General features: G+C 44.5%; 1 protein-coding gene across 4 annotated transcripts in view; it reads right to left on the bottom strand.

Annotated features, from left to right (window-relative positions):
* LOC144694965 (zinc finger MIZ domain-containing protein 1-like) overlaps positions 1-24,364 on the bottom strand; it is a 183,393-nt gene that overhangs the window by 29,345 nt on the left and 129,684 nt on the right. For all 4 annotated transcript variants that reach the window (XM_078565781.1, XM_078565784.1, XM_078565785.1 and 1 more), the window contains 6 exons: positions 21,034-21,216; positions 18,544-18,624; positions 16,675-16,846; positions 13,734-13,875; positions 7,452-7,662; positions 5,625-5,730 (listed from right to left, as the gene is read on the bottom strand). In XM_078565781.1, the coding sequence (XP_078421907.1) occupies positions 5,625-5,730; positions 7,452-7,662; positions 13,734-13,875; positions 16,675-16,846; positions 18,544-18,624; positions 21,034-21,216 (895 nt within the window). The remainder of the gene's footprint in view (positions 1-5,624; positions 5,731-7,451; positions 7,663-13,733; positions 13,876-16,674; positions 16,847-18,543; positions 18,625-21,033; positions 21,217-24,364) is intronic.

Raw genomic sequence — 24,364 nt, 5'->3', positions numbered from 1 at the left:
CAAGGATACCTTTAACCACAGTCAAAACATTTTAAAAACCGTCAAATTCATTGTCTTCAGCATCCGATGTAAAGAGTTCATCAAATTCATTCTGCGTCACTTGGGCTATTGCACCATCGTATGGATCCCACTCTGGATCAGATGTGGTGCCTTCAGTTTCAGAATCACCCCTCCACAACAAGCCATATTCCTCTCTATCTACTCAACTGGATATTCCACATTTTGAATAATCTGATGACAGTTTGTGCATTAATAGCATGCCACAATTTGATGGCAAAACCACACAAAACATCAAGCAGGGCAGCGAACAGACTTCCACTCTTTGTGAAGGCTTTTCCTGTCAACCATTTAACTTTTGCCATTTGACATGAACATGATCCTTGAATGGCTTGTTGAGGTGCACATCCAAGGTTGATCTAGAGACATTAGACTGCCTGGTGTTTAGACTGCCTTCGACCTGACATTAGACCACCTGCAATTCGGGCGTTATTTTTTCACGGGCGCCTCTTGATCTCATCGGTTACATGGGATCTGAACACATCCCACTGCATTCTTTACAAAGGCCACCGGGTCACCAATTTTACACGTTATCGTCCCACAACTTCACTCAATCGTCATCCACCCAATCGTTGCCGTGGACAGGCAAGAAACCTCCTGCAGGGAACTTGATTCTCGGCATGGTTTTACATTTAAAAATGTAAATTTTGTTCTGTCAGCCATGCAGGTTCATACCACCATGAATCTTGTCTTCTCATGTCTTGTGGTTTTTACTAAACTTTTTTTTTAAAGAACATTTCCACTCCACATTTCAGCTGCTGGGCATGTTGAAACTCATGGGTATTTCATCCATGTTGCCGACGTGGCATAATGGGCACTCGTGTTTGCCGCCGTCTGTTGATGAATCATTGGGAGCTTGTCATTTTGGCATCGAAGTCCCTTGGTAGTCTCTGAGCAATTTTGGTCTTCTGCCACAACACCAGACATTTTCATTCTGTTAAGTGGCTGTTGCTCTTTGCTGGACTCAGAGTTTGACTTGGCCCACTTACGTGCCTCTACCTGCATTGCATTTCTGGTGACGATGTGACCATTCTGACGACTGGAGGTCTCATTCTGATACCTGCTTCTCAAGGTCAGGTCAGTTCTCCTGGCGCATTTGGCCTTGGGCATCTTCCTCATCCTCCCATTCTCACACCAGTTCCTCACTGCTCCCAAATTCCTTCGCTGCAGCACAGTTATTTGACGAGTCACCAAACGTTATGACTTTCAGCTTGAAAACAGCTTTGTGCTTCATTCTGTTTTCCTTCTGTTCGTTGTCCACCACGCTGTGTGGGCGTGTCTTAAATTCCCATACATTTTCTTGGTCCCGTGCGCCGACTTAAAAGGGGATACACGCATTTCTAAGGTGACAAATTGAGGCCTACTCCCAGTGCAAGTACAGCATTTCTTAGCAGAAAAGGGAGGGGGACTCAACTTATACACCAATTATAGGCCCAAACAGGAATTTTGGCCCCCAAAAAATGAAGCTATTTTACACACTGGGTGGACTTTAATGCCACGATCTACGGTACTTCATGTGTGGGTCTAGACAACAAGCCATCAGAGTAATTGACCACACAGGCTATCACTTCAAGCCTGCTCTTACCTTTCACCAAATCCACATACAACACTTGCAATAAGGATTTATTAGATTATGGTCACCAGACAATCCTGCTGGTTCATTTATTCCCTTCAGTGCCCAGTGAAGCCCTGTTACAAGAACGCTTTTTTTTTGCTTCCCTTTGTTACAGGGCGATTTTAATTTAACAGGAACTGCCTGAAAGGAGATCATTTTTCTCAGAAAAAACAGGTTTTAAAATTTATAAACAAGAATATCTGTTACATCTTGAGCTTTCTCTCAACGCTCTTCATTCGTGCTCACCATAAACACAGCTTCCAAGGGCAAACCTTCATTTGCTATGAACCAAAACTTCAGCTTTATCATTAATTGGGGCAGTGGGCCGAGGACAAAATAAATAAGATCCCAAAGATGCCCCCAATCTGCCAGGGAATTGGCATTAATTGGTTACCCGCAGCTGCCGGGCAGACAGCTGCTTGTGGAACAACTGGCCGGAGGTGGGAACACATTGCGTCAGTGACCCGGTGCGCCATTCTCAAGCATTTCCCCCTCTGCTTGCCACCAAAACTGCCGCTGCATGGCTGGTAAGATTCTGCCCCTTGCGTCTGGATTTGTTGTCGACCAACTGATGGAGAATGATTGCAGAGATTAGTCAACAACTCCATTATCGTTGTACCAAGAAACTGCCAGGGTGGTTGAAGGTGAACTAGATGGAGTCTAGGATAAAAGCAAAAAACTGCGGATGCTGGAAATCCAAAACAAAAAATAAAAATACCTGGAAAAACTCAGCAGGTCTGACTGCATCTGCGGAGAGGAGCACAGTTAACGTTTCGAGTCCGTATGACACTTCAACAGAACTAAGTAAAAATAGAAAAGAGGTGAAATATAAGCTGGTTTAAGGAGGGGGTGGGACAGGTAGAGCTGGATAGAGGGCCAGTGATAGGTGGATATTGTCAAAAGATGTCATAGACAAAAGGACAAAGAGGTGTTGAAGGTGGTGATATTAGTGATATTATCTAAGGAATGTGCTAATTAAGGGTAGAAAGCAGGACGAGCAAGGTACAGATAGCCCTAGTGGTGGTGGGGTGGGGGGAAGGGATCGAAATAGGCTAAAAGGTAGAGATAAAACAATGGATGGAAATACACTTAAAAATAATGAAAGTAGGTGGGAAAAGAAAAACCTATATAAATTATTGGAAAAAAAAAGGGGGATCGGAAAGGGGGTGGGGATGGAAGAAAGAGTTCAGGATCTAAAATTGTTGAACTCAATATTCAGTCCAGAAGGCTGTAAAGTAGGTTAATTTTCATCCAGCAATTCCTGTATTATGTAATTAAAAGCATGGTTGAAATCCTGCAGTCCTGCAGTCCATCGTTATCTTGACTCCCTTCTCTCTCCCCTTGTCCAGTCCCTTCCCACCTACATCCGTGATTCCTCTGACACCTGACGTCACATCAACAATTTCCAGTTCCCTGGCCCCAACTGCTTCCTCTTCACCATGGATGTCCAATCCCTCTACACCTCCATCCCCCACCAGGATGGTCTGAGGGCCCTTAGCTTCTTCCTTGAACAGAGGCCCGAACAATCCCCATCCACCACTACTCTCTTCCGTCTGGCTGAACTTGTTTTCACACTGAACAATTTCTCCTTTAACTCCTCTCACTTCCTCCAAATAAAAGGTGTGGCTATGGGTACCCGCATGGGCCCCGGCTACGCCTGTCTCTTTATGGGCTATGTGGAACATTCCTTGTTCCAGTCCTACTCTGGCTCCCTCCCACAATTCTTTCTCCGGTACATCGATGATTACTTCGGTGCTGCTTCACGCTCTCGTCGGGACCTGGAAAAATTTATTAATTTTGCTTCCAATCTCCACCCCTCCATCATTTTCACATGGTCCATCTCTGACACTTCTCTTCCCTTCCTTGACCTCTCTGTCTCAATTTCTGATGATAGACTGTCCACCAATATCCATTACAAGCCTACCGACTCCCACAGCTACCTCGACTACAGCTCCTCACACCCCGCTTCCTGTAAGGACTCCATCCCATTCTCTCAGTTCCTTCGCCTCCGTCGCATCTGTTCTGATGACGCTACCTTCAAAAACAGTTCCTCTGACATGTCCTCCTTCTTCCTTAACCGAGGTTTTCCACCCATGGTCGTTGACAGGGCCCTCAACCGTGTCTGGCCCATCTCCCACGCATCCACCCTCACGCCTTCTCCTCCCTCCCAGAAACACGATAGGGTCCCCCTTGTCCTCACTTATCACCCCACCAGCCTCCGCGTTCAAAGGATCATCCTCCGCCATTTCCGCCAACTCCAGCATGATGCCACCACCAAACACATCTTCCCTTCACCCCCCCTGTCGGCATTCCGTAGGGATCGTTCCCTCCGGGACACCCTGGTCCACTCCTCCATCACCCCCTACTCCTCAACCCCCACCTATGGCACCTCCCCATGCCCACGCAGAAGATGCAACACCTGCTCCTTCACTTCCTCTCTCCTCACCGTCCAAGGGCCCAAACACTTTCAAGTGAAGCAGCATTTCACTTACATTTCCCCTAACTTAGTCTACTGCATTCGTTGCTCCCAATGCGGTCTCCTCTACATTGGAGAGACCAAACGCAAACTGGGCGACCGCTTTGCAGAACACCTGCGGTCTGTCCGCAAGAAAGACCCAAACCTCCCTGTCGCTTGCCATTTTAACACTCCACCCTGCTCTCTTGCCCACATGTCTGTCCTTGGCTTGCTGCATTGTTCCAGTGAAGCCCAACGCAAACTGGAGGAACAGCACCTCATCTTCCGACTAGGCACTTTACAGCCTTCCGGGCTGAATATTGAATTCAACAACTTTAGATCTTAAACTCCCTCCCCCCATCCCCACCCCGTTTCTTCCCCCTCCCTTTTGTTTTTTTTCAATAATTTATATAGATTTTCTTTTCCCACCTATTTCCATTATTTTTAAATCTACAACTAATACCTTGTCAGTCTTTCCACCCCACCCCCACTAGAGCTGTACCTTGAGTGTCCTGCCATCCATTCTTAATTAGCACTTTTCTTAGATAATATCACCACCTTCAACACCTCTTTGTTCCTTTCGTTTGTGACATCTTTTGATTATCTGCTCCTATCACTGCTTGCTTGTCCCTACAACCACCCCGCCCCTCAACTTCTCTCTCCTCCCCCCCCCCCCCACCTTAAACCAGCTTATATTTCACCCCTCTCCTAACTATACTCAGTTCTGTTGAAGGACCATGTGGACTCGAAACGTCGACTCTTTTCTTCTCCACCGATGCTGCCAGACCTGCTGAGTTTTTCCAGGTAATTCTGTTTTTGTCCATATACCTTGTTTGGGAGCTTCTGACACCTCAGGACACAGGCAGGCCTTCCACAAGAGGCAAATATCTTTAGAATTGGTCACGAATGTTAATTGGGGATTCTTTTCGGGGTTCTCTGGAATTACTGCCATCCCATTGGCAAAACCCTTGGGGAATCAGAATATATAGCCATATTTAGCCATCTAAACCGGGGGTTCCACCAAGTTATGGTGGGGAAACCCAAGGAAATTCCAGGCTTTTATCTCTCTCATTCAGGTGAAAGGGCAGTGAAGGTCTGGTGCATTGTTCCAGCTATTGAACAGAGTAATCACAGACCAGCAGCTCGTTCCTACCTCAGCCAAAAGGGACGTTAAAAAACAGACTATTTACGATTACTCCTGAAGGTGGCAACACTGAAGGGAGTGGGGTTTAGGAACTCAGGAGTAAGAGAGACTTTTAGGTGAGACTTTTAAACCTATGAAGTAATAGACAATGGCTGTAGAAGGACATTAAAACAGCGCAAATAAGCTCAATTAGACGAGTTTCTGGGAAGAGAAGGGATTGGAGGATATAGTTAGCAAATGGGGGCTGTACTGTAAAAGAATCAACGTTATGGCCATTTCCTACTGCTAAAAATTCTCTTGTTCCTGGAAGATTCTTCTTCCCCTCCCCACACACCCATTTGGTGAGTACTCACTTTTTGTTATACAGTGCTCCGCGGGCAGGAGTCTCTTCTTCAGGAGGCCTTGCAGCACTGATCGAACTGAAGGTCTGTGCACTAACTGTAGCACAAACAAATGTGACTGCAGGGAAAACAACAGAATGTCATTCAGGTCAACAGTAGGAGAATTATTGCAGACTCCCCAAGATGGAACTGCAATTAAGAGCCTGTTCTTAAGGCTATTTTGCTTGTAAAGTGCCTCCACAGAGGAACTTAAGGGCGGGGTTTTCTGACCCCCCACCCACCGCTGGGATCATCCGGCCCGGCTGAAAGTCAATGGGCTTTTGTCGGGGCTGCCGAATCTGGAAAATGCTGGCCCTAGTTACCTTGCTGGTGCAACCAGATAAATCCCAGGTCTCCTAACCAATGCCTACAACTGCTGAACAGGCACGTTTTCAATTCTGTGCTATTTTAACCCTTCAATGGATCAACAGCAGCATTAAAAAAAAAGCCTCTAGGAACTTAGTTCAAGCACGTTAAGTGTTTGACCATGAACTGTGTACTTTTCACATCTAGATGTATATCCCTTCAAACATTGAGAAAGATGCAGGTACTCAATTATATGCGGGTCACAAATGGACAAATATTGAGGATTTCATGGGTGGAATTTTATGCCCCCCCTTCTACAGGGGCGGGGCCAGGAAACGCGCCGAGTCGCTCAAAAGCCCACCGGCTTCGACAGGACCTGAAGATCCCACTGGCGAGAGGGGCCGTAAAATTCTGCCCTATATTTTTTTAATGAGACTTAGTCAAGCTGAAACAATTAAACCCCATGACGACTGAACTATTCCTGTCATAACTATTAAAAGTGACCCGATTACAATGTACTGAAAGCCTCAACATTTCAATGAGGCTACTGGGAGGTAATGCTGAGCACAGGCAACACAGATCCGGGCTTAAGAGAGACAACTGGATGAATCAACATACTCCTATTGATTAAAATTGTACTGTGTGATATGAGAAACTGACATACTCATAGGGAATTCAATTCTTGGTATCAACCAGCTGAATGTAAAACAATTCTCTCGTGCTTGGCTTAAAAGAGGTGATGACAAAGGTTTGGGAGCATGTCACCAATCTCCTTTCTTGAATGAAGAATGGTGTGATATGTAGAGGATGGGCTGAGAAATGAACACACAAAAGCAATTTGCACAGTGTACCTTCAGTACAGAAAGTGTTCCAGAGGGCTGCACAGAGGAGAGAACAATGCCGAACAGTAGTGAAGCAGTTAGGAAAGATGACCAAAAGCACAGTCAGATATATAATTTTGGAGGAGGCTGTCAAAGGGAAGAGACCAGACAGTAGCAGCAAGACATCAGAAGGGTCTGCGAGTGTTGGTGAAACAGAGGGAAATAGAGTACACATGTTGTTGTATTATCTGTAAATATCTATAAGTAGCTAGGAACTACTTAGCTAGGCACTAATGTGTTATGTGTAAGTGTTCCAGGAGCCGCATTTCACAGCTGCTCACATGGAGACTGAAGTGATGTGTACGTAGGCAGTGCAATCCAATTTGATCCAGGCAGCTTGGAAAGTGAAACAGAAAGAGTTTCTGATCTGTACAAACTGAGAGTGTGACTATTGATGATAACTGGGAACCAAAAAAAAAAACAATAAATTAGCATAACACAGTTTGGATATGGAAGACCTAAGGATACAGGTGAGATCTGGAATGGTCAGCAAGGATTGTCAAGTGAATGAGTTGCGGGAAGAGGGGCTGAGCGCCAGTGAAGCTTGGCAAGGATGATGGTGAGCAGTGAAAATACAGTAAAACCATCAACGTCAGACAGCAGTTATACTTACACAACAGCAGGCAGTCACAGTGATCTGAATGGTGTTCCTTCCAGGCTGACACACATGCTTCAAGTAGAGAGGCTTGTGGGAAGTTTTATTGTCCCCACGTTCTATTGTGAGGGGCGTAGCATTCACGCTAACCTGGACAGAGGCTGGCCAGTTTGTGTTCATCTGTCTGTCTTCGTGATGATAACACTTAAACTGAAGCTCCAGATCTGGCCTGAAGAAAATAGTTGGAGCAGCGTGCATTAAAACAGATCCCATTTTCCTTAGGCTTTTTTAATACTGAAATCAGAAAACACAATACTGTACCCACCCTGCCCCTATTTTTAATAGTGAGAATCCCTTCTTAAAACCAATTTGGTGACTTAAGCTGATGGATGTTAGTACCAGGAATAGAGCTCCAGTTCAGATACTCAGCATGAGTTCTGTACTGACTAAAGCTCCAATTACCCTGTCCCATCAAACACTACCATGTTAGGTACAGTAAAGATAGTTTTACCTCACCAGTGTGCCTCATAGCAGTGCTCCTTATGTACCAGTGTGATCATTTTATATTTTTATATTTTAGAGCTGCTAGCTTTTTGAGTGGCATGGTCAATTTAACATTGAACCTGTGCCAATTTGTGGCCCTTGTTCAGTGAGAACTTGTTTGAAACTAGTCAAACTTATTTCATATGGACTTCTTCCACTCTCTAGGGAGGAGCTCCTTATCTTGTCGGACTGAGCTGCATTCGATGATCTCTGCACGAGAGGGCGTATCTACTCCCAGGCCCTTGTTAAAGCATCTGAGTCAGCGCCCAGTTCCTTAACCGTTAGGGGTCTTGACTATTTGTGACACAACTCAAATAAAGGACTTGGTGAGTTATTGAAAACACAGCCATATTCAGCAGCATTTATTCTACTCCAGGACTTGAGCACAAAAATCTAGGCTGACACTTGAGTACCCAGTATTCCAGCCCAACACCTATCCCTCAAGTAACAGCACAAAAACAGATTATCTGGTTGTCATCGCATTGCTGTTTTTGGGAACTTGCTGTATGCAAATTGGCTGCCATGTTCCCCATATTACAACTTCAAAAACCTCATTAGCTGTAAAACACTTTGGGACAAAGTGAGGTCATGAAAGGCGCTATATAAATGCACAACTTTTTGTCTTTCATCCACCCTGTCACAATGATGATCCGATAAGCGGTGCTGCCATGCCACCTTAACTTTTACACTGTTTTTCTGTGTATAATTTCGCTTGTTAGCATTATGAAGATGTAACTCTGCTGACAACGTATTGAGTGTCACCTTCTATTGGCATTAAGCCCCACAGAACAGAGTATTCCAAGTCCAAATTGCCAGGTGAGTCAGGCGGGAGAGCAGTAACAATTGAACTGGATTGAGGGATGAAAAGTAAAATACCAGGGTTTCAAGTATGAAACAAATGCTAATTTTCCATGCTCCCACATGGGAGGAATGGCCTGTGGCTGAAGGGGAAGTGGGGTGGTGCACTGGGACCTGCGAATCTATATCCAAGTGTCAGTCAACTTCCTTAAAGGATCAGGAGAGAAAATTGGAAACGAAAAGACATTTGAAGGCAGTTCTGTTCCTGAAAGTACAGAATATGCAGGCTACTGCAAAACCCAGGTGTCTGCAGGTAAATTAATCTGGGATTTGTAATTCAGACTCATAGATTTCAATAAATTCAATTCCTTTCTTGTTAGTGTCAAACTGACGTGCACCTCTGCACCAAGTATTTTTGGCTGGCAGCTTTTATCGGCTGTATGCCTTTTTTGCAAAAAAGATGCCAGAAATATATACAATGGCAGTAACTCCTACACCTCCGGATGCATCTCCCTGTCATCTTTGATTATTCAGCCAAGTCAAGATTTAGTTCTTGCCTTTCTAATGAGCGCATCACCATGACTGCAATGCAGCAAGAACAAGGAGACACCCAAAACAGAACAAAATCAGTGCAATAATGAGGATCAAGTACTGGCGCCACAGTACTGACACCACCGTGCTGGCTCCATCATACTGACTCCCTGCTGCTGCTTCCACGCAATGCACATGCAAAGCTCTGAATGCAAATGTTTTTCAGGAAAATGTGCATGTAAGGAGGCATCAATATTATACAACATTTGGGCTACAGTTACATAGTGGTTATAATATTGGACTAGTAAACCAGAGGCCTGGACTAATAATCCAGAAACATCAGTTCAAATCCCGCTCTGTCCTCTTATTTTGTATTTTTCTGCCCCACCCCTCCCGCCAAGCACCAGCACTGGCCTTTATTCTGCTATTAACACCTACTCTGGACCAATGCTTTGTTCCTTTACTACTACCATTCCCACTCTCTTTGCCTTTTGTTCAATGATATCTTTGTGATTTTATCTCCCCTGCCCTCTCACCTATCCCTGACCCTCCCCCTTTATCAACAGCATAAAATCCATCGCATTTCTGCCTCCCTTGAATTCCGAAGGAGAATCATATCGAACTCAAAACGTTAACTCTCCCCACAGATGCTGCTAGGCTGGTGAGTTTTCGCAGCACACTCTGTTTTTATTTGAGATCTTTGGCATCCGCAGTATTTTGCTTTTATTTTAGTTCAAATCCTACTATGGGTGCTGGGAAATATAATTTTAGTTAATTAAATAAAGCTAGAATTTTTTTTAAAAATGACTCCAGACTAACAGCAATGTGGTTGACTCTGAAGTGGCCTAGCTAGCTACTCAGTTTTGTAAGGATGGGTAATAAATGCCAGCACTTTCCACATCCTGGGAATGAATATAAATAATAATTTGGAATGCTCTTGCACATAGGAAATTGGGAGTTAAAACATTAGATTCATTCATGATAAAGTTAGATGATGCCATTGGGAGGGAAACTATCTTCCCCCCCCCTCCAAGGGTAAGTTAAGACTGGTCATGCGATCAAGACTAAAATAATTATATAACTTTAATGATATCATTAGAGGAAATGATCCTACAGATAATAACCGAGATAATGGATAGAAAGCCACATATCCATATTTCCTGATGTGACAGAGATAGGCAGCATTGTAAGCAATAAAGATGGAAATGTAAAACTACAAAGTGATATCGATAAATTAAGGGAATGGGCAAAACTGTGGCAAATGGATTTCAACGCGGTCAAATGTGAGGTCATCCACTTTTGGACCAAATAGGATAGAACAGGGAACTTTCTAAGTGGTGAAAAGCCAAAGCTGGAGGTCCAATCCAAAGAGACTTGGAGGTCTAGATACATAGGTCATTAAAATGCCATGAGCAGGTACAGAAAACAATCATGAAGGCTAATGGAATATCTAGAGGACTAGAAGTCGTGCTTCAGCTAGACAAAGTCTTAGTTAGACCACACCTGGAGTTACTGTGAGAAGTTCTGGGTAGTACAATTTAGGAAGGATATATTGACCTTGGAGGGAGTGCAGTGTAAGCTTACCAGAATACCTGGGCTCCAAGGGTTACAAGGACAGATTACACACACCAGGGTTGTACTCCCTGGAATTTAGAAGAAGGGGTGATTTGATTGAAGCTTTCAAAATAGTAAGGGAACAAATATGGTAGATAGAGCGAAGCTATTTCACTGGTTGGGGAGCCTAGGGGACACAGTCTGAAGATAAGAGCCAAACCTTTCAGGAATGAAATAGGAAACACTTCTACACACAAAGGGTGGTAGAAGTTGGAACTCTCTTCCACAAATGTTAATTTTAAACCTGAGATTGATCGATTTTTGTTAACCAAAGGTATAAAGGACATGGGTCAAAAACGGTTATAGAGAGTTAGGTCGCAGATCAGCCGTGATCTCGTTGGATTACGGAACAGGCTCAGGTGGCTAAATGGCCTCCTGTTGCCATGTTCCTATGATAGACAGTAGGGAAATAAAACAGGTTTGGCTTTACAGATGTCAGAGACTGTGCAAACCTAATAGTATGTGAGCTCGGATTAAAGTGCAGTATGGTGAATTATACACACTTATGCTGGGATTTTCCGGTCCCACCTGTGGGGGACTCATCGCAGGCAGGTGGAAAATTTGACAGACCATCCAAAAGTCTGTTGACTTCAGGTGGGAATTTCCAAAATCCCAGCCTTAACCTCCCCAGTTGTAGGTAGATGCGCCATCCAGTTTTGGTTTGCATCTTCTCACACACCTTTTTTTTCCCCTCTTTGGGGAATAGTGGAGAAGTGTTACAAGGATCAACTTGTTTGATACATGTCAGGAATATGCCTTCCATGGCCAATAAGTCCTGGAGTGGGATTTGAACCCAGAGCCTTCTAGCTCAGAGGCAAAGGCACTACCTACTGAGCCACAAGGCCCCCTATTTAGCCAGTGTGATGCTGTATCACAAAGGTCCCTAGGCTGTGCTGAGCATTCTACAATAAGCCTCCATGCCCTTTGCTGAGGATTGTAGGGATATTAACCTGACTCCTATTCAGTGGCCCATGATAAAAGATGTGTACATCAAATAGTTGTTTGGTAGCACAGAACTTGGGCATTGCTGAAAAAAGAGACATGACAAAGCTTTTTATCTTGCACTCATCAGGACACTTGCAAGAATACCAATTTAAGGGGAAAACAACAATTTATACTGTATAAGAGAATGCTGATTGGTAGAGGCGTTGCCATAGAGAATGTACCAGTGATGGTGACTCACAGTTAACTGCCAAGTATTGTTGAAAATTAAACCAGGCAGCTTGGCCCTGATTAGTCAAGACATTGCCTTGAGGAACGAGTCAGTGAATGGCTGTCACTTATTTTGTTTAGCTGTTTAGTTGTTTTCCCCTTGTATTGGCATTCTTGTGAAGTGTCCTGATGGGTGCAAGATGGAAAGCTTCAAAATGTCTCTTTTTTCAGCAATGTGTGTGTCAAATGAGAACAGGTTAGGGTTGGCTGTGCTACCCTCTCAAGCTTGTGCAGCCAGCTGACACTCACCCTCCAGGCTGGCACACTAACATGGCTACCTGGACAAAGGAGCTGGTGGATGATGCCAGTCCCTGGGGAATTGTACTGCAGTAAGCGTTTTAGCTGCAGAATGTCAGGAGAGATGGGGAGAATATTAGAAAAAAAGTCGTTCCAGTCACAAAGCGACCCTGCCAGTGTGCAGGCAAGTCAAGTAAAGCTCCAGGATTCAATACAGATGTTATCTCCGACAAAGTCAGCAATGCGGAGAAACAACAATGTTTGCTGTGACAGGCACACAGTGAGATGGAAAAATCAGTAGGTGATCTTTCTTCTCTTGCCCTCTCTCCGACAGGGGTGCTCAGTATTGCTGTACTATGTCACAAGCAGTAGTGCAAACAAGGCTGTTGACTGTGGAAGGAAGCGCACCGAAGTTCAGCGCTGCTCTGCATACATGCACGTTCCATGGGTATCGCTGAAAGAGTTTGGCCATATTCCAAGTGTAATGTCACTTGCTCTGACTTCAGAGAGAAGCAGCGCAAGATACCGTGGAGGAGCACTTGTGTTATCACCAGAAAGGGTGCAATTACAATGTGGGGCCAAAGTGGATTTGAAAAGTATTCCAACAGGCAGGTATCCATCGACAATATAGCTGTAAGCAGTGGAAGTGCCACTCTCTGCACTCTCTAAACACTTCTTTGGACACTTAGAAAAAGGAAAAGCAAAATACTTGTATTTATATAGGGCTTTTCACAACTTACCAGGAATCACAAAGCACTTTACAGCCAATGACGTACTTTTGAAGTGTGGTCACTATTATAATGTAGGAAACACGGCAGCCAATTTGTGCACAGCAAGCTCCCACAAACAGTAATAATGACTCGATAATCTGATATTATTTTTTTGTGATGTTGATTGAGGGATAAGTATTGTCCAGGACACCGGGGATAACTCCCCTGCTCCTTCTTCAACATAGTGCCATGGGATCTTTTAGATCCATCTGAGCAGGCAGACATTTATAGTTTATATATATTTGTAGAGTTTTTTACTCAGTTTAATGTCTCATCCAAAACTTTGAGCCTCCAACAGCGCAGCGCTAGTACTGTGCTGGAGTGTCAGCCTTGATTTTTACGTTCAAGCCCTGGAGCGGGACTCGACCCTGGGACATTGTGACTCAGAAGGGACAGTGCTACTCACTGAGCCATGGCTCACACCAAATGAGATGAGTTAACTAGGAATAATGAATATATACTAATGGACAGGTTCTCCTGGAGTGAAAACACTTCAACTGACAGGTTCCAGCAATGTAAAATCTCCCACCATTACTTGGATTTCCAACCATCCTGTCTCTTTGAGAGAGCTGTTCTCTTTTTCCCTCCCACTCACCTCCACATTAGAGTCTGATGCACAGAATGGCGGAGGTGAAAGACGTGGTTGCTGACGGCAAGATTGTGCTCTAACCGAAATGGTTCCAATACGACGCCGTCACGCACCGGGAATGTCAACCGCAGCTCATCCGCGGGGTTTGCTGCAATCAAGAAAAGCCATCGAGTCAGACTCTGTTCCTGCCTTTCCAATAACGCTCAAGAACTTAAGGATTAGGAGCAGGAGTAGGCCATTCGGCCCCTTGAGCCTGCTCCGCCATTCAATACAATCATGATTGATCTGATCACGGCCTCAACTTCACTTTCCTGCCTGTCTCTCATAACCCTCGATTCCCATGACGATCAAAAATCTGTCTAACTCAGCCTTGAATATATTCAATGATTCAACCTCCACTTCTCTCTTGGGGAGAGAATTCCACAGACTAATGACCCTCTGAGAGAAGAAATTCCTCCTCATCTCCATACTTAATGGGAGACTCCTTATTTTGAAACTGTGCCCCCTCGTTCTAGATTTCCCCATGAGGGGAAACATCCTCTCAGCATCTACCCTGTCAAGCTTACTTAGAATCTTAGATTTTTCAATAAGATCACCTCTCATTCTTCTAAACTCCAATGAGTACAGGTCCAACCTGCTCAACATTTCCACACAGAACAACCCCTTCATCCCAGGATTCAGCCGAGTGAATTGTCTCTGATCTACTTCCAATGCAACTATATTCCTTCTTAAGTAAGGAGACCAAAACTGTACACAGCACGCCAAGTGCGGTCTCACCTATGTCCTGCACAGTTGTAGCAACATTTCCCTACTTTTATACTCCGTCCCCCTTGCAATAAAGGTCAACATTCCATTTGCCTTCCTAATTTCTTGCTGCAGCTACATACTAACTTTTTCTAATTCATGTACCAGGACACCTTGGTTTTCCTATTACAATACAAGGCACTAAGCATCACTCTTCAATATAATAATGCTTTCAAAGACTTTTGATTCCAACAGATTGCTCACTGTCTCCCACTTCAGTTGGTATAGTAATTCCTCACTTAACATCGGGAGTTGCGTCCCTAAAAAGTGCAACTTCAAGAGAAACAACATTAAGCGAATCAGATTTTCCCCATAGACACTCATGTGTAAACTGGAGTTAGGTTCTACTGGACATTTATCGTCAGAGTTAGAAAAAACATTATGAGTTGAAACACTGTCCATGTACAGTGCATGAAATATCTTATATCCTAAATGAAATATCTTATAAAGTAAAATCAATTTCTTAATGTTAAGGAAATATAAATTTAAACTATTCCCAGGGGTTTCACTATTGAACAAACTGACAGTGAGAATAGCATCATTGAATACGGGCTGATGAACAGAATGCAGGCGCAGGATGGGAAAAGGATCTTGGAGAATGAGATTGCAGAGAGTGAGTACTTCAGACAGACAGAAGGTGGCAGAGAGTAATGGAAGGAGCAGGGAGAATGCCAGAGAGAGAGAGAGAGAGAGAGAAGCAGCAGCATGAATAATTCAAATAAAACTGCTGAAATGTCCAGAACAGTTCGTGAAAGTGAGAGTCAAAGTTGTTATTCAGTTGTCAGTTTGGGTGAGTTTTATTTTACTTGCTGCCTGTGTGTTTATCCCTGTCAGGTCCTCAGTCTGTTTGAGGAAATTCATTTCCCTAGAGACTGAATAATAAAAAAGAATCAGTTATTCGCTGATGGTAATTCGTTATTTAAATACTGTGCCTTAAAATTTCTGTGACTGCTGAATTCAATAAAGAATGAGACGATGTCATCAATACATTTAAATTCTCCTCACTGTAGACAGCTGGCAAATGACATCAAAGTGAACACTGCGATATTAAAAAGATATATGTTCCCAATTGTATCTGTTGTAAGGTGTTGGACGTTGTTTGGTGGGTCGTATTTGTAGTCTTAGGTAGTTCAACAGTAAGTATTTATTAACCACTAGAAACTAGAAGGACAAGGGCAGCAGATAGATGGGAACGCCACCACCTGGAGGTTCCCCTCCAAGCCACTCACCATCCTGACTTAGAAATATATCACCGTTCCTTCACTGTCGCTGGGTCAAAATCCTGAACTCCCTCCCTAACAGCACTGTGGGTGTACCTACACCACATGGACTGCAGCAGTTCAAGAAGGCAGCTCACCATCACCTTCTCAAGGGTAATTAGGGATGGGCAATAAATGCTGGCCCAGCCAGCGAAGCTCACATCCCATGAACAAATAAAAAAATATATATATACATAGATACAGTAAAGGTCCAAGCTAGAAGCTGTGTCCATGCTTGCTTCTACGCACAGATCTGTCCAACACTGCACTGACTCCTAGGTGTGGGTCATGTGTTCTCTTACATCACTGTGTGGGTGGTACTGTACTCAGTCCCACATTAACCCTTTATGTGCCAGACCCTAATACTACAGTATCAGTGACGTTATAACAAAACAAATTTGAATCAGTGTCAAGTGAGGAATCCCTGCACAGTCCCCATTGTTGCTTCTTAAGATCAGATGGCTGACAAACTGCAGTGTACCTATTGCGTGACAGGTCCAGCCATTCATCCTCAGACTGACTCAAGAAACAACGATCAACACTGTACCTTACTTTTCAGGCAAAATCGTGCTACAACTGCAGAATTATCCTCTAGGCAAGGACAACACACAGCTCTTTCTATCAATGACAAACAGCCTCTTCAAACTCCTTTCTCCTGCCACCTCACCTCCAGTATGAGTTACAAAGTCTTGTGGATTTCTTCAACCCTAAGACTGGGACTATTTGTGCAGCTATCTCTCTACTCCTACCTTTCTCCAGGTTTTTAACCTGCCTTGATTCCAATTCCTCCCCCCCGCCCCTCACTATCGGTCAGCAGTTTCTCCCCCAGGCTCCACTCTTCTGGTCCTGCCGTGCGCGATTTAGTGATAGAAGGTCATAATTACCTGAAGGGGGCGGAGGAAGACTATTCAGGTTGGGCTTTATATCCGGAAGAAAGGGCGATTTGACATCCTGGTTGGGTGACATGTATGGAGCAATATTGTTTCCTGGAGTCATTGGAGGTGTTGGATTTCCTGATATGGGAGAGTTGGGGTAACCAGGCATTGACCTTGCAGGCTGGAACATAAGTTTGCGGATTATTTCCAATTTAAATATGCAACCCAGGTTAACATTCAGCAGTCATAAACCCTCAACCCCTCTTCAGAACCCCACTGAGTTTAGTTAGAAACTGACAGTCGCGATTGTGATTTCTTGAAGTTCCCACTCCTGATGTGTCCCCGAGTGGAGAATGTACACGCGGAGCCAGGATCAGGTTTGACCTGCAGAGCCACAATATAGCATCTAGTCAGCGGTCCTGGGATCCCAGCACCAAGGCCCCTTGGCGAGGCACTGCGTTTGAGAATGGGTGACTGTGGTGTACTATTACAACAACAACTTATACTTTTATAGCACTAAATGTGCCAAGGTGCTTCACAGGAGCATTATAAAACAAAATATGATCCCGAGCCACATAAGGACATATTAGGTCAGATGACCAAAAGCTTGGTCAAAGAGGTAGGCTTTAAGGTGCATCTTAAAACCAGGTAGAGAAGGTGCAGAGATGTAGGGAGGGAATTCCAGAACTTAGGGCCTAGGCAGCTGAAGGCACGGCTGCCAATGGTGGAGTGATTGAAATCGGGGATGCTCAAGAGGCCAGAATTAGAGGAGCGCAGAGATCTCAGAGGGTTGTGGGGCTGAAGGAGATTACAGAGATCATGAGGGGGCGAGGCCATGGTGGGATTTGAAAACAAGGATGGGAATTTTAAAATCAAGACGTAGCTTGACCAGGAGTCAGTGTAAATCAGAGCTGGGTGCAGCGTACATAGGAAAACACTGTGCCCAGGATGATGTTGCCGAGCATGTAGATGAGAAATAGGAGGGGGCCAAAGTAAGATCCTTGGGGGACTCCAGGGGTAACTGTGTGGGAGCAGAAAGAGAAACCATTGATGATGATTCTCTGGCTACAATTTGATAGATAAGAATGGAACCAGGTAAGTGCAGTTCCACCCAGCTAGGTGACAAATGGAGAGGTTTTGGAGGAAGGTGATGTTATCAAGCATGTCAAAGGGTGCATACAAGTCGAGAAGGATGAAGAGGGTTAGTTTACATTTGTCACAGCCATATAGGATGTCATTTGTGACTTTGGTAAGAGCTGTTTCCTCATGTAGGGGCTGGGAGGGAGGGCGGAAACCTGACTGGAGGGATTCAGACGTGGAATTTCAGGAAAGATGGGATTAGATCTGAGAGGACTTTAGAGAGGAAAGGGGGGGCGGTTAGAGATGGGACGGTAATTTGCAAGGATGGTGCAGGGATCAAGGGTTGGTTTTTTTTGAGAGGGGTGGTGGTGGCAGATTTAAAGGACAGAGGGACAGGAGCTGAAGAGAGAGAACCATTTAAAATAGCACTGTGCCTCCAAACCTTATTGGCTACTGGACTTCCACTGTGTAAACTGATAACTGATTCGCAAACAGACTTTCATAGGTTACGTTGGTAATTTTGTACTTGCCTTCACTGCAGTAACTAATACTAATTATCCTGAAGAGAAAACATTTGCAGGCCTGTGGGGAAAAAGCAACAGAGTGGGACTAGTCGAGTGGCTCTTACAGACAGTCGGCACAGACCCGATGGGCCAAATGACTTCCTTCTGTGCAATAACCATTTTATGTTTCAAATTACAGAAAAGATGTTTCCTTGAAGGATTGCATGACATGCACAAATCTCATCTGTCTTATCCAGTGTCTGTACTCAGAGGTGAATGCAGAATCTGTACATACCCCATTAACATTGGCCTGAGTGTAGTTACTGTAGTTGACCCCTGCAAAGCTGTTACTCTGGCCATTGTACTGTTCTGATGGCTGTGAAAGAGAAAAAGGCACAAGAGATGCTGCCATCAACAGCTCCAAACATCACAGGACAATTTATTACCAGCACAGTTCTCTCAGTCAACAGTACGAGGGGAAGAGGCAAGGGCTTTGCTGCTGTCTAATTTCTCCCTGCTACCTCTTCTCAAGCTCTGTAGACACCACTTAGCCAGTTGCTCGCCCAAATTGCTGTTCTCCACACACAAACCTGAGCACCAAAGCCCTGAATTGAACTCGGATGGGAATCGGATGGGTAGACAACCCTTCCCTGTCCTTGGGAGACACCAGAGATTTCAACTCCTGAGTCTGGCCACATTTTCCTGACCTCAGCTCCTCCACTGTCTCTAAATTATCAGACTGCTTATCCAGTGCTGGATGAGCAGAAATTTCCTCCAGTTAAATATTGGGAAGACTGAAACCATTGTTTTCAGTTCTCATTCCAGGCTCCATTCCCTAGATATTGACTCCATCCCTCTCCCTGGCAACAGTCTGAGATTAAGCCAGTCTGTTCACAACCTTGGGGTCACAGTTGATTCTCTCACCTCATATCTGTGCCATCACTAAGACCGCCTATTCCCACCTCTGTAACATTGCCCATGTCTCAGCTCTTCTGCTGCTGAAACCCTCAACCCTGCCATCGTTACCTCTGGACCTGACTATTCCGATGCACTCCTGGCTGGTCTCCCACATTCTACCGTAAACTTGAGGCCATCCAAAACTCTGCTGCTCATGTCTTAACTCACACCAATTCTCTATCACCTCTGGGCTCACTGACCTACATTGGCTCCCAGTCAAGCAATGTCTTGATTTTAAAATTCTCATCCTTGCTTTCCAATCCCACCAAGGCCTCACCCCCTCCCTATCTCTGTAATCTCCAGCTCCACAAACCCTCTAATCCTGGCAACCCTGATTTCAATCGCTCCACAATTGGTGGCTGTGCCTTCAGTTGGCTAGGACCTAAATGCTGGGATTTCCTTCCTACACCTCTCTTTTGGACCTTGCTTTTGGTCATCTGACCTAATGTCTCCTTATGTGGCTCGGTGTCATATTTAGTTCTAAAACGTTCCTGTGAAGCACCCTGGGATGTTTCATTACGTCAAAGGCACTATATATATGTAAGAGGTTTTCTTGCTGTTGTTTTGGGGTTCATCGCAGACAAAGCTCAATCCTGTCCTCAGCTGATCCACACATTCACGCTGGCCAGCAGGAGTTAACTGAATAGTGACCAGCAATGGGAACCCCTGGCTGAATTTTCCTCACTCACACCAGCTCGATAAGCACATTCTGGGCAGTTCACTTCCATCGTTTTCCGTTTTTACTTCAGATTTCCAGTTTTCAGTAACTTGGTAACACAAGCGGTGGTAAAGTGACAAAAATCTGACATGAGTTCCACAGGATTGTAGGATGTGGAAGCTTTATTATTGTCACAGAGCCTCTTTGCAAGAAACCCTCGTCTCACTGATCAGGGGCCATGAAGATATGGCGACACTCGGAGTGAGGTGATGGCAACTCACCAAAAGACAACTGGTCCAATTTCAAAACTTTAAAACAATATAATCTGGGTTAAAAACTGAAGATACTGGAATTACTAATGACCGAGAGAGATATCAAATCCACTGGGGGACTTAACTCAGTTAATTAAATAAAATTGGAATGAAAAGCCACTGTCGTTAATGAAGGTACTGGATTTTTGTGAATCTTTCTCACAATCGAGTGGAGTGCAGTAATGTGAGAAAGTTACATTGTTGGGGGCGTCACTTTTTAACGACTCAATTGGACGTTATAGGTCCCCTGGCACCATTGGAAGAACTTGATTATGGATAGCTGTGGTTTTAAAGGATAATTTCACCACGTCTGTACCCTCAGTGGAGAGCTGCACTCAAAAGGAAACATGAGCCAGAGACAGGGTTACAACACAGTAAGGCTCATTCTCCAACAATAACTCTACAATATTTTGCACAATAGCCAATTCCTATAAAGGGCAGTGATGCCCTTTCATTAACCTGTCGGGTAAATTAATCAATTCCATGCTCCCAATGAGGAGCCATGCTTGACGGGGGCGGGGGGAATGTCATAAGACCTCTAGTTAATGTACCTCAAAAGTAATTCATATGAAGCGCCCTGAAATGTTTTAATGTGATTATACATTAATATAAGTATTTATAATTGCTAAAAATCAAGAGCTTGCATTTTAAAATGTCCACTCTCGTGATGCAGAAATACCAGCGTCCTTATGACACTGCTGCTATTGGTGGTCAGGAGTCAGCACTTCACCTCTCAGGGTCTTCCTAGCAAACCACCTGCTGTTGAAATATTGTCACTGCTTTCATACAGGGCAAATGCAAAAGCCAACTTGCAACTGAAAATGAGAGTTTCCATATTCAACGTAGCGTTCGTCCTTACCTTGTAATACTGCCCCATCGATCCAGGGGGCATAGGGTACTGTCCTGTGTTTTGCTGGCCTGGCATCCGATGTGCAGGATAGTTTGGAGATGGAATGGATCGCTGGGGGTTCACGGGAGCGTATTGACTGGGTTGGCTCGGGTACTGACTGTTAGGACCATACTGCTGCCCCGGGTAGCTCTGCTGCCGGAGGTTCAAGAATAGAACTGCGGGTTAATTACATTAGCAGGCACTCCCCCACTCACCACAACAATCCCGCTGCAAAACTGCTTTCTAAATAGAGAACAACCCTCTCGAAGTCAAGGCAGCCCCACAGGTGAAAGAACTTACAGTCCTGAGCTGGAGATCTGCAGCTTTTGGATGGCAATCCCTAAAAGAAAGACTTGCATTTATATAGCGCCATTCCAGACCTTACTATAAAGAGTTTCACAGCCAATGAAGTACTGTTTTAAAGTGTAGTCACTGTTGTAATGGAGGAAACACAACAGTCAATTTGCACACAGCAAGCTCCCACAAACAGCAAAGTGATAATGACCAGATAATCTGTTCACTCTGTGATGTTGATTGAGGGGTAAATATTGGCTGGGACACTGGGGAGAGCTCCCCTGCTCTCCTTTGAAACAGTGCCACGGGATCTTTTACATCCACCTGAGCTGGCAGATGAGGCGTCGGTTTAACTTCTCATCTTAAAGACGGTTAACAGCAGAGTAATATGTTCAGGCCACTTCTCTGTTACACAGTTATCTACCAGTTCTGTGTATTACTCCAATATCAAATCAGTCTTACGAGGGTTACAATTAACTTTGTGTATCACCGTTATCGGACCATTAGAATATTGATCAATTTAGTGTATTTCCTGACAAATGGACAATTCTTTGGTTTGTTTCTTCTTATTCATTCCGGGATGTGAACATTTACCTCCCATCCTTAATTGCCCTTGGGAAGATACCAGTCTGTGTGGTGTATGTAGCACAACCGTGGCGCTTGCTCTGCAGCAATCTGATCCAAACGAGTGGTTTGCTCAGCCATTTCAGAGGGCATTTAAGAGTTAACCACAATGCTGTGGTTGTGAGTCACATGTAGGCCAGAATGGGTAAGGGTGGCAGATTTCCTTCCTTAAAGGACATTAGTGAACCAGATGGGTTTTTTTAAAAGAACAATTCAGTAGTTTCATGATCATTATTAATGAGACTAGCATTTTATTCCAGATTTATTAACTAATTAAATCGTTGCAGGCGGGATAGAAAATTTGACGGACCAGCCAAAGGTCCATTGACTTCGGTGGGAATTTGAAATCCCGGCAGGTTACAGCACAGAAAGAGGCCATTCAGCCCACTGTGTTCGCACCAGTTCTCTGCACGAGGAATTCACCTGGTTCCCATTTCCCCCACCTTTTCGCCATAGCCCAGAGAAGGATCCAATTCTCTTTTGAAAGTCATGATTGCTCTCCTAGTTTCTCGAACCCGGTCAGGGGATGGGAAGTTCCAACTGGAAAATGCACATCCAAGTTTTCAAGAAAACACACCCAGATTAAACCGACGTAAGAGATTAGGTGGCCTCACACTATGTATTGACTGCAGACGCAGGTTTGTGTGTCTGCTGGACTCCACTCTGCATTGTAGATCTGCAGCATTAGGGGCTCCGGAAATGTGGGCAGGGTTGATTAACTAAAGGAGATGTGGGGAGTTGCTTGTGTGCATCGTTACTCCAGGGCCCTATATTCACAGTGGGAGCTACAAGAACAGAGGTAAAAGGGGGGAGAGTGACGGGCAAAGATAATTCTCCTGAAACAGACCAAAAATCCTTATATTAAATATAAAAGCACCCTAGAGCTACAAAATACATTGCAACACTTTACTAAATACTGGTCGGCAAGCTAACAGTGACGGCATTCCTTCGTAGTGTCAAGCCCACTAATTTTGGACTTTCACAGAGAAATGGATAGATTTGCATAGGATTGAATTGCTGAAACAACAGAAAAATTCCCTAAAGTCAAGTCATCAAAGCAGAATTTGTCTTATTTAATCACCGCTGATTCTCTGATCAATGCTGACTTCCCAGTTGGCAGGAGCATTTTAACACTTTGGAAGTAGTGGGGCTTAAAGTGCTCCCAGCTTCCATCTGATCTGGCAGACAACAATTTAATTTAATATTTAAATTTCACAACAGAAGATCTTATATCTGGAATGTGGAAGCCCATCATTGGACAACAACTGGTTCAACCACCCAGCTTCAATCTTCTCAACAACAAAAATAACTTGGTTTCCATTGCTCTTTCCTCCCCTGTGGCTCAGTGGATAGCGCTCTCGCCTCTGAGACGGAGGGTTGTAGGTTCCAGTCCCGCCCCAGAGCATTGAGTGCAACGATCATGGCTGACACTCCAGTACAGTACTCAGGGGGCGCTGCATTGTCAGAGCAGCCAGCTTTGTATGAGATGCTGATACCAAGGCCCAACTGGCCTCTAAGGCGGACATAACAGATCCCTACATCGAAGGAGAGCAGTGGAGTTCTCCTTAGTATCAACAGCCAATGTGTATCCCACAACCAAAAATCACAAGAAGCAGATTATCTGGTTATCAACAGATTTATGTTCGTGGGAGCTTGCTATGCGCAAAGCTCCAGTGTTTCCTGCATTACAACAGTGACTACACTTCCAAAGCACTTCATTGGCTGTAAAGCACTTTGGGATGTCAGGTGGCCGCGAAAGATGCTATATAAATGGAAGACTTTTTTTTTGAAATCACTTGATTAATTGCTTTGGTAGAGTTGCTGGACAGCTGCAGTATGACTGTTCTTCATTTGCGAACTAAGACAATGAGGGAAATTTTCTCCCTCTGGGCAAGTGCGTCGGCTCTAATTTGCAACTCCCCTGACACATTCAGAAATCACCATATAAATCACATCAGACCACCCAGCCTATCGTAGAATGCTGGAGCTCCACAGAGCTGCACCACCATGTTGATACCAGGTCTCAGACGGTTAGAGTGATGCTGCTCAAATTATGACTAAACAACAAAGGGAGTTGGCTGTTTCTGCTGAGGGAAGCAGCCTTTTCCTGTTGGACACAAGAAAAGTAAGTGACCCGGAAATGACAATGGGCGACCCAATTGTACAAGTGGTCTTTTAAAACAGCACTGTGAGAAATTTGGCACGAGTGCATTAGGTATTTGCCACTCAGGCAAATAAGCATAAGTAGCTTTTCACATTATCTGTTGCAGGACAAGGTTGCCATAGTCATTACTGCAGCTTTAATGAGGATAGAATCTTAATTCAGCTGTGGGCATGTACATGATTTGGCGGCAGAATGCAGCGAGATGTAGATGATCCTGCA

The sequence above is a fragment of the Cetorhinus maximus genome, chromosome 20 (assembly GCF_964194155.1).
Source record: "Cetorhinus maximus chromosome 20, sCetMax3.hap1.1, whole genome shotgun sequence".
NCBI lineage: Eukaryota > Metazoa > Chordata > Chondrichthyes > Lamniformes > Cetorhinidae > Cetorhinus > Cetorhinus maximus.
This window is presented reverse-complemented; position numbering and strand designations above follow the sequence as displayed.